General features: G+C 35.8%; 1 protein-coding gene across 3 annotated transcripts in view; it reads left to right on the forward strand.

The window, feature by feature from the left end:
* The window catches only part of LOC106079506 (uncharacterized), a 262,219-nt gene that overhangs the window by 185,345 nt on the left and 64,334 nt on the right, over positions 1-12,540 (forward strand). For all 3 annotated transcript variants that reach the window (XM_056015519.1, XM_056015522.1, XM_056015521.1), the window contains exons 23-24: positions 2-151; positions 5,527-5,671. In XM_056015519.1, coding sequence (XP_055871494.1) covers positions 2-151; positions 5,527-5,671 — 295 coding nt within the window. The remainder of the gene's footprint in view (position 1; positions 152-5,526; positions 5,672-12,540) is intronic.

Raw genomic sequence — 12,540 nt, forward strand, 5'->3', positions numbered from 1 at the left:
GCACAGTATCACCAAACCAATACCTGACGGGATGTCTGTTGTAGATGTCGGAGACTTGTCTGCCAGTATGTTCAGTAGAATTGTCAGGAAGTCGAACATCATACTATGGTGTGGTACAGTCGGGGTCACAGAGCCTGTTCCCTTTGTTAAAGTAAGTCATCTCACATGTTCCCTTTGTTCAAGTAAGTCATCTCACATGTTCCCTTTGTTCAAGTAAGTCATCTCACATGTTCCCTTTGTTCAGGTAAGTCATCTCACACGTTCCTTTTGTTCAAGTAAGTCATCTCACACGTTCCTTTTGTTCAAGTAAGTCAAATAACCACAATCAGAAATGCTGAGCAATAGATCTTACATAATGGCCTTCCTATTAAAGCTAGCAATTGAAGTCAATTAAGAGATGCATATAATTACCCAGTGGATCAACTCGGTATCAAGTTGTTATAAGGAAAGTTGATGTCTGACCTACTTTAGGAGACATCAATGATGAGACCGCTGAGAGACTTTAATGTTCTATTTTATTAATACGGAGGCGCGGTGGCTGAGCAGTAAAGCGCTTGGCTTCCTAACCGTGGACCGGGGTTCGAATCCTATCACACATTTAAATTCTAACACACATTTAAAGTCTATCACACATTTAAAGTCTATCACACATTTAAAGTCTATCAAACATTATAAGTCCATCACAAATTTAAAGTCTATCACACAAAGTCAATCACACATTTAAAGTCTATCACACATTTAAAGTCTATCCCACAAAGTCAATAACACATTTAAAGTCTATCACATATTTAAAGTCTATCACACATTTAAAGTCTATCACTTATTTAAAGTCTATCACACAAAGTCTATCACACATTTAAAGTCTATCACACATTTAAAGTCTATCACACATTTAAAGTCTATCACACATTTAAAGTCTATCACACATTTAAAGTCTATCACACAAAGTCTATCACACAATTAAAGTCTATCACACATTTAATCACAAAATTAAAGTCTATCACACATTTAAAGTCTATCACACACAGTCTATCACACATTTAAAGTCTATCACACATTTAAAGTCTATCACACATTTAAAGTCTATCACACATTTAAAGTCTATCCCACAATTAAAGTCTATCACACATTTAAGGTCTATCACACATTTAAAGTCTATCACACATTTAAAGTCTATCCCACAATTAAAGTCTATCACACATTTAAGGTCTATCACACATTTAAAGTCTATCACACATTTAAGGTCTATCACACATTTAAAGTCTATCACACATTTAAAGTCTAACACACATTTAAAGTCTATCACACAAAGTATCACACTTTCAAAGCCTATCACACAATTAAAGTCTATCACACATTTAAAGTCTATCACACAATTAAAGTCTATCACAAATTTAAAGTCTATCACACATTTAAAGTCTATCACACATTTAAAGTCTATCACACATTTAAGGTCTATCACACATTTAAAGTCTATCACACATTTAAAGTCTATCACACATTTAAAGTCTATCACACAAAGTATCACACTTTCAAAGTCTATCACACAATTAAAGTCTATCACACAATTAAAGTCTATCACACATTTAAAGTCTATCACACAAAGTATCACACTTTCAAAGCCTATCACACAATTAAAGTCTATCACACAATTAAAGTCTATCACACATTTAAAGTCTATCACACAAAGTATCACACTTTCAAAGCCTATCACACAATTAAAGTCTATCACACATTTAAAGTCTATCACACATTTAAAGTCTATCACACATTTAAAGTCTATCACCATTTAAGGTCTATCACAGATTTAAAGTCTATCACACATTTAAGGTCTATCACACATTTAAAGTCTATCACACATTTAAAGTCTATCACACATTTAAAGTCTATCACACAAAGTATCACACTTTCAAAGCCTATCACACAACTAAAGTCTATCACACATTTAAAGTCTATCACACATTTAAAGTCTATCACACAAAGTCTATCACACATTTAAAGTCTATCACACATTTAAAGTCTATCACACTTTCAAAGTCTATCACACATTTAAAGTCTATCACACATTTAAAGTCTATCACCATTTAAGGTCTATCACAGATTTAAAGTCTATCACACATTTAAGGTCTATCACACATTTAAAGTCTATCACACATTTAAAGTCTATCACACATTTAAAGTCTATCACACAAAGTATCACACTTTCAAAGCCTATCACACAATTAAAGTCTATCACACATTTAAAGTCTATCACACATTTAAAGTCTATCACACAAAGTCTATCACACATTTAAAGTCTATCACACATTTAAAGTCTATCACACTTTCAAAGTCTATCACACATTTAAAGTCTATCACTTATTTAAAGTCGATCACTTATTTAAAGTCTATCACACAATTAAAGTCTATCACACATTTAAAGTCTATCACACAAAGTATCACACTTTCAAAGCCTATCACACAATTAAAGTCTATCACACAATTAAAGTCTATCACACATTTAAAGTCTATCACACAAAGTCTATCACACATTTAAAGTCTATCACACTTTCAAAGTCTATCACACATTTAAAGTCTATCACACATTTAAAGTCTATCACACAAAGTATCACACTTTCAAAGCCTATCACACAATTAAAGTCTATCACACATTTAAAGTCTATCACACATTTAAAGTCTATCACCATTTAAGGTCTATCACAGATTTAAAGTCTATCACACATTTAAGGTCTATCACACATTTAAAGTCTATCACACATTTAAAGTCTATCACACATTTAAAGTCTATCACACAAAGTATCACACTTTCAAAGCCTATCACACAATTAAAGTCTATCACACATTTAAAGTCTATCACACATTTAAAGTCTATCACCATTTAAGGTCTATCACAGATTTAAAGTCTATCACACATTTAAAGTCTATCACACAAAGTATCACACTTTCAAAGCCTATCACACAACTAAAGTCTATCACACATTTAAAGTCTATCACACATTTAAAGTCTATCACACAAAGTCTATCACACATTTAAAGTCTATCACACAAAGTCTATCACACATTTAAAGTCTATCACACATTTAAAGTCTATCACACTTTCAAAGTCTATCACACATTTAAAGTCTATCACACATTTAAAGTCTATCACACATTTAAAGTCTATCACACAAAGTCTATCACACATTTAAAGTCTATCACACATTTAAAGTCTATCACACTTTCAAAGTCTATCACACATTTAAAGTCTATCACACATTTAAAGTCTATCACCATTTAAGGTCTATCACAGATTTAAAGTCTATCACACATTTAAGGTCTATCACACATTTAAAGTCTATCACACATTTAAAGTCTATCACACATTTAAAGTCTATCACACAAAGTATCACACTTTCAAAGCCTATCACACAATTAAAGTCTATCACACATTTAAAGTCTATCACACATTTAAAGTCTATCACACAAAGTCTATCACACATTTAAAGTCTATCACACATTTAAAGTCTATCACACTTTCAAAGTCTATCACACATTTAAAGTCTATCACTTATTTAAAGTCGATCACACATTTAAAGTCTATCACACAATTAAAGTCTATCACACATTTAAAGTCTATCACACAAAGTATCACACTTTCAAAGCCTATCACACAATTTAAGTCTATCACACAATTAAAGTCTATCACACATTTAAAGTCTATCACACAAAGTCTATCACACATTTAAAGTCTATCACACTTTCAAAGTCTATCACACAATTAAAGTCTATCACACATTTAAAGTCTATCACACAAAGTATCACACTTTCAAAGCCTATCACACAATTAAAGTCTATCACACATTTAAAGTCTATCACACATTTAAAGTCTATCACCATTTAAGGTCTATCACAGATTTAAAGTCTATCACACATTTAAGGTCTATCACACATTTAAAGTCTATCACACATTTAAAGTCTATCACACATTTAAAGTCTATCACACAAAGTATCACACTTTCAAAGCCTATCACACAATTAAAGTCTATCACACATTTAAAGTCTATCACACATTTAAAGTCTATCACCATTTAAGGTCTATCACAGATTTAAAGTCTATCACACATTTAAAGTCTATCACACAAAGTATCACACTTTCAAAGCCTATCACACAACTAAAGTCTATCACACATTTAAAGTCTATCACACATTTAAAGTCTATCACACAAAGTCTATCACACATTTAAAGTCTATCACACATTTAAAGTCTATCACACTTTCAAAGTCTATCACACATTTAAAGTCTATCACACATTTAAAGTCTATCACACATTTAAAGTCTATCACCATTTAAGGTCTATCACAGATTTAAAGTCTATCACACATTTAAGGTCTATCACACATTTAAAGTCTATCACACATTTAAAGTCTATCACACATTTAAAGTCTATCACACAAAGTATCACACTTTCAAAGCCTATCACACAATTAAAGTCTATCACACATTTAAAGTCTATCACACATTTAAAGTCTATCACACAAAGTCTATCACACATTTAAAGTCTATCACACATTTAAAGTCTATCACACTTTCAAAGTCTATCACACATTTAAAGTCTATCACTTATTTAAAGTCGATCACTTATTTAAAGTCTATCACACAATTAAAGTCTATCACACATTTAAAGTCTATCACACAAAGTATCACACTTTCAAAGCCTATCACACAATTAAAGTCTATCACACAATTAAAGTCTATCACACATTTAAAGTCTATCACACAAAGTCTATCACACATTTAAAGTCTATCACACTTTCAAAGTCTATCACACATTTAAAGTCTATCACACATTTAAAGTCTATCACAAATTTAAAGTCTATCACACAATTAAAGTCTATCACACATTTAAAGTCTATTACACATTTAAAGTCTATCACACAAAGTCTATCACACATTTAAAGTCTATCACACATTTAAAGTCTATCACACATTTAAAGTCTATCACACATTTAAAGTCTGTCACACAAAATATATCACACAAAGTCTATCACACATTTAAAGTCTATCACACATTTAAAGTCTATCCCACAATTAAAGTCTATCACACATTTAAAGATTATCACACATTTAAAGTCTATCACACATTTAAAGTCTATCACACATTTAAAGTCTGTCACACAAAATCTATCACACAAAGTCTATCACACATTTAAAGTCTATCACACATTTAAAGTCTATCCCACAATTAAAGGCTATCACACATTTAAGGTCTATCACACATTTAAAGTCTATCACACATTTAAAGTCTATCACACATTTAAGGTCTATCACACATTTAAAGTCTATCACACATTTAAAGTCAATCACACATTTAAGGTCTATCACACATTTAAAGTCTAACACACATTTAAAGTCTATCACACATTTAAAGTCTATCACACAAAGACTATCACACATTTAAAGTCTATCACACTTTCAAAGTCTATCACACAATTAAAGTCTAACGCACAATTTAAAGTCTATTTAAAAGTGTATGAAACATATATCAGGGCTCCAAGAAATTACTTGACACCATCACAGAAGTCACCAGGGACCCAGAGAAACGAGTCATTTCTATCGTTTGTGGACGAAGCTGCAGTGAATTTATACAAACCCACAACCCAAACCACGAAGGGATTACTCATCTTTCAACAGGTAAAATATAAGTATTCAATGTATCAATCAATCTATAAGTATTCAATGTATCAATCAATCTATAAGTATTCAATGTATCAATCAATCTATAAGTATTCAATGTATCAATCAATCTATAAGTATTCAATGTATCAATCAATCTATAAGTATTCAATGTATCAATCAATCTATAAGTATTCAATGTATCAATCAATCTATAAGTATTCAATGTATCAATCAATCTATAAGTATTCAATGTATCAATCAATCTATAAGTATTCAATGTATCAATCAATCTATAAGTATTCAATGTATCAATCAATCTGGCTAGCTAGCTAGTTATCATCTGCTCTTCCTCTACATATAAATTCCTGTTCACGTTCCACGTTATAATGGACTGGAGTTGAATGACTTGAATGATCGATGTTTTGTTTGGAAGTCTCTCTCTTGAGATAAGAGACTCAATGGGGACCAAGAAGATGTGGCTATTAGAAAGAAACAAAGAACAGTAAATGTTCTTGGCCAAGGACCTCTAGGTGAGACTAGAGGATTGGAATACATACAAACAAAAAATGGGAGATGAAATTGTGACTCAATATAAATAAAATATAATTTTTGTTTCTACACCAGATACCCAGGGCCGGTCCTACAGTTTGCGGGGCCCTATGCGAAACGGATTGCGCGGGGCTAATTCTAGGTAGAGATAAGGATAAGAAGTAAAAATGAAGATTTTGTATTATTGTATTAGCAAAATATCGATTTTGATGTTTGAGATAGTGATAGATTTAGATCTATATTTATATGCTAGTGACTAGTAAAGTAAATTAAGTATTTGAACTTCTTGTTTTGGTTTTTGATTCGTCTTATTATGACAATGCCGTTTTTTTTATCGCTTGTAGTATTGAATGAACCCCCGGAATACAATTTTGTCTGTTTTTAAGATTTGCTTTATGAGTTTTCAAAAGATTTTAATAATTTCAGGAGATTTTCGTGACTTTTTCGTATATTTTTGCTCCTGGAAAATCATAAGGCCACGGTAACCCTTTAATATTAAGTTAAAATAGTTTAATTTCATAATTTCCACCTAGAATTAGCGCGTGGCCTATGAAAGTGCGGGGCCCACTGTGGTCGCATAGGTTAAAGTGGCCTATGAAAGTGCGGGGCCCACTGTGGTCGCATAGGTTGAAGTGGCTTATGAAAGTGCGGGGCCCACTGTGGTCACATAGGTTGAAGTGTCCTATGAAAGGGCAGGGCCCAATGTGGTCGCTTAGGTTGCAGTGGCCGTTCTGCAGATACCTTCCTATAAGATGTCTACACACAAAACTTTCTTTAACATGTCTACACACAAACCTTTCTTTAACATGTCTACACACAAACCTTTCTTTAACATGTCTACACACAAACCTTTCTTTAACATGTCTACACACAAACCTTTCTTTAACATGTCTACACACAAACCTTTCTTTAACATGTCTACACACAAACCTTTCTTTAACATGTCTACACACAAACCTTTCTTTAACATGTCTACACACAAACCTTTCTTTAACATGTCTACACACAAACCTTTCTTTAACATGTCTACACACAAACCTTTCTTTAACATGTCTACACACAAACCTTTCTTTAACATGTCTACACACAAACCTTTCTTTAACATGTCTACACACAAACCTTTCTTTAACATGTCTACACAGAAACCTTTCTTTAACATGTCTACACAGAAACCTTTCTTTAACATGTCTACACAGAAACCTTTCTTTAACATGTCTACACAGAAACCTTTCTTTAACATGTCTACACAGAAACCTTTCTTTAACATGTCTACACAGAAACCTTTCTTTAACATGTCTACACACAAACCTTTCTTTAACATGTCTACACACAAACCTTTCTTTAACATGTCTACACACAAACCTTTCTTTAACATGTCTACACAGAAACCTTTCTTTAACATGTCTACACAGAAACCTTTCTTTAACATGTCTACACAGAAACCTTTCTTTAACATGTCTACACAGAAACCTTTCTTTAACATGTCTACACACAAACCTTTCTTTAACATGTCTACCCACAAACCTTTCTTTAACATGTCTACACAGAAACCTTTCTTTAACATGTCTACACACAAACCTTTCTTTAACATGTCTACACAGAAACCTTTCTTTAACATGTCTACACACAAACCTTTCTTTAACATGTCTACACAGAAACCTTTCTTTAACATGTCTACACACAAACCTTTCTTTAACATGTCTACACACAAACCTTTCTTTAACATGTCTACACACAAACCTTTCTTTAACATGTCTACACACAAACCTTTCTTTAACATGTCTACACACAAACCTTTCTTTAACATGTCTACACACAAACCTTTCTTTAACATGTCTACCAAAAAAAACTGTTTTTAACAACATGTCTATGCTGACCATGGGTTTCAAGACTGTGTTCTTTATCAAGAGACCCAAATAAGACACTGGCCCTAAAACACCCCAATAGAAAGAAAACTACATGGAGAGCTCCCAGATTTGGAAACCACTGCGTAGTTCTCATATATTGGTCAAGTCTCATATATTGGTCAAGACTCATATATTGGTCTAGTCTCATATATTGGTCAAGACTCATATATTGGTCTAGTCTCATATATTGGTCAAGACTCATATATTGGTCTAGTCTCATATATTGGTCAAGTCTCATATATTGGTCAATGTGACAGGTTTTCGCGTGTGACGTGTGTTTGGCTTGTTTAATTTCTAGGGGATGATTATTTTTGAAGTTATCACACACTGACCCGTCAGCATATAAATCGGGATCAGGCACGCAACGAGACAAGCAATGAAAGAGAGATACAAAAGTTAAAATTGAAGAATATTTATTTACATAAATATTTACATAGAAGAATAAAAGGGGGAAGGGTTTGCATCTATCTCTAATCAATACTATATTTAATAATCACTCTTGCACTTAATAAGAGAGTATATCACTTTTGTCCTCTGACTTACCTGGTTGTCCTGCTTGGGTCGCAGCTGGCTGTGTCCTGGCTAGAGGTTCTGCAGCTGGAGGTGGCGCTCTAACAGGTAGAGGGATGCCGGTGATTCAGTTCTTGTGGAGTCTCAATCCAAAGATCTGATATCTGTAGTGGGCACAGTAGGGCAATGTACTGTGGGCAGAGCTGATCTGCCGTGGGCAGCGTAGTTACATAGGATATGTCCAGTGAGTTGCGGAGATCTCGCACAGACACGTGGTCTATAGGGACGTCGTACCTAATAAGTTGACAGGTAGGGTTAGGGTTAGAGTAGAGCCGATAGCGCCAAGTAATAGATCGCAGTGCTAACTAGCCCCAAATAGAATAGGGATGTGATCCGATAAATAGACAGAAGTGCAGTGCTGAATAGCACTAAGTACATAGGCGATTGAGTAGGTTGACGAGTGGCTGTCAAACAATGCCGAATAAGTAGGCAGACACCTGAGGCAGACACCTGAGGCAGACACCAGGTATTCCTCTAAGAGTAAGAATGTATGAAATAGTCCAGACTCGATTGGTCAGCGAGAATGAGAAGTGAGAGAGTGTCTGTCCCGCCTTATTCTACCTTATAAAGGTCCGGAAGAGATTGGCCAAAACAGGAAATGCGATAGGCTAACGAGTATCTCTCACGTGGGTAAAGTCCGACGAAAAATGCACATTGGAAGGGTCAAGAGGCGTGGTGACACGAATAATCTCCTTGATCAAAGAGAGACGTGGGTGGGGTAGAACAAATAATGAAGCGTGTTCCATCAAAGGTGGCTTCGACTTGAAAGCCGGACATCTGGCGCCTAAGACCAAAGTACGAGACTAAGTGTTTAGTTTTCCTACAATCAAGGGGAGATAAGTGAAAAGACGCGACCTAGTTGTCGCCAAGGTGGTGAACTAAGCAAGAAGAGGAAAAGGGTGGGGGTCGGTAGGGAAATCGGGACTAAAAATGTGAAATAATGAAAATAAAATAAATAAGTAATAATAAATAATAATTAATGCTGTGATAAAATTTAGTGACTCTGACAGCAAGCTTTTGACTTGTCACAGTCAAGTCTCATATATTGGTCTAGTCTCATATATTGGTCCAGTCTCATATATTGGTCAAGTCTCATATATTGATCCAGTCATCTAAACACTCCATACCTTTCATCTAATCTACTAATTCTCCTAATCTACCCCACATCGCTTTCTACATGTCTAACCCACATACCTTTCTCCATGTGTATCTCACATACCTTTCTCCTAATCTACTAATTCTCCTAATCTACCCCACATACCTTTCTACATGTCTAACCCACATAACTTTCTCCATGTATACCTCACATAACTTTCTCCAAGTCTACCCCACATATTTTTTTCTGTGTCTACCCCACATACTTTCTCCATGTCTACCCCACATACCTTTCTCCATGTCTAACACACATACCTTTCTCCATGTCTACCTCACATACCTTTCTCCATGTCTACCCCACATACCTTTCTCCATGTCTACCCCACATACCTTTCTCCATGTCAACCCCACATACCTTTCTCAATTTCTACCTCACATACCTTTCTCCATGTCTACCCCAAATACATTTCTCCATGTCTACCCCACATACCTTTCTCAATGTCTACCTAACATACCTTTCTCAATGTATACCTCACATACCTTTCGCAATGTCTACCCCACATACCTTCCTCAATGTATACCTCACATACCTTTCTCCATGTCTACCTCACATACCTTTCTCAATGTCTACCCCACATACCTTTCTCAATGTCTACCTCACATACATTTCTCCATGTATACCTCACATACCTTTCTTAATGTCTACCCCACATAACTTTCTCCATGTATATCCCACATACCTTTCTCCATATCTACCCCATACTAATATGTCTACCCCATACCTTGCACTAATATGTCTACCCTACACCTTGCACTAATATGTCTACCCCATACCTTGCACTAATATGTCTACCACATACCTTGCACTAATATGTGTACCTTACACTAATATGTCTAGCCCCATGCCTTGCACTAATATGTGTACCTTACACCTTGCACTAATATTTCTACCCCCATACCTTCCACTATGATGTGTACCTTACACCTTGCACTAATATGTCTACCCTTCACCTTGAACTAAAATGTCTACCCCCATACCTTGCACTAATATGTGTACCTTACACCTTACTCTAATATGTCTACCCCAATACCTTGCACTAATATGTCTACCCTACACCTTGCACTAATATGTCTACCCCCCATACCTTGCACTAATATGTCTACCACATACCTTGCACTAATATGTCTACCACATACCTGCACTAATATGTCTACCCACAAACCTAGCACTAATATGTCTACCCCATACCTTGCACTAATATGTCTACCACATACCTTGCACTAATATGTCTACCCACATACCTTGCACTAATTTGTCTACCCCCATACCTTGCACTAATATGTCTACCACATACCTTGCACTAATATGTCTACCACATACCTTGCACTAATATGTCTACCCACATACCTCTCTCTAACATGTCTTCCCATATACCTATCTCTCTAACATGTCTACCCACATACCTCTCATTCTAACATGTCTACCCACATACCTCTCATTCTAACATGTCTACCCACATACCTCTCTCTCTAACATGTCTACCCACATACCTCTCTCTCTAACATGTCTACCCACATACCTCTCTCTCTAACATGTCTACCCACATACCTCTCTCTAACATGTCTACCCACATACCTCTCTCTCTCTAACATGTCTACCCACATACCTCTCTCTAACATGTCTACCCACATACCTCTCTCTCTCTCTAACATGTCTACCCACATACCTCTCTCTTACATGTCTACCCACATACCTCTCTCTCTAACATGTCTACCCACATACCTCTCTCTTACATGTCTACCCACATACCTCTCTCTAACATGTCTACCCACATACCTCTCTCTCTAACATGTCTACCCACATACCTCTCTCTCTAACATGTCTACCCACATACCTCTCTCTCTAACATGTCTACCCACATACCTCTCTCTTACATGTCTACCCACATACCTCTCTCTCTAACATGTCTACCCACATACCTCTCTCTCTAACATGTCTACCCACATACCTCTTTCTTGCATGTCAACCCACATACCTCTCTCTCTAACATGTCTACCCACATACCTCTCTCTAACATGTCTACCCACATACCTCTCATTCTAACATGTCTACCCACATACCTCTCTCTCTAACATGTCTACCCACATACCTCTCTCTCTTACATGTCTACTCACATACCTCTCATTCTAACATGTCTACCCACATACCTCTCTCTCTAACATGTCTACCCACATACCTCTCATTCTAACATGTCTACCCACATACCTCTCTCTCTAACATGTCTACCCACATACCTCTCTCTCTAACATGTCTACCCACATACCTCTCTCTCTAACATGTCTACCCACATACCTCTCTAGCATGTCTACCCACATACCTCTCTCTCTCTAACATGTCTACCCACATACCTCTCTCTCTAACATGTCTACCCACATACCTCTCATTCTAACATGTCTACCCACATACCTCTCTCTAACATGTCTACCCACATACCTCTCTATAACATGTCTTCCCACATACCTCTCTCTAACATGTCTACCTACATACCTCTCTCTCTAACATGTCTACCCACATACCTCTCTCTCTAACATGTCTACTTACATACCTCTCTCTCTAACATGTATAACCACATACCTCTCTCTAACATTTCTACCCACATACCTCTCTCTCTAACATGTCTACCCACATACCTCTCTCTAACATGTCTACCCACATACCTCTCTCTCTAACATGTCTACCCACATACCTCTCTCTAACATGTC

The sequence above is a fragment of the Biomphalaria glabrata genome, chromosome 17 (assembly GCF_947242115.1).
Source record: "Biomphalaria glabrata chromosome 17, xgBioGlab47.1, whole genome shotgun sequence".
Classification (NCBI taxonomy): Eukaryota; Metazoa; Mollusca; class Gastropoda; family Planorbidae; genus Biomphalaria; species Biomphalaria glabrata.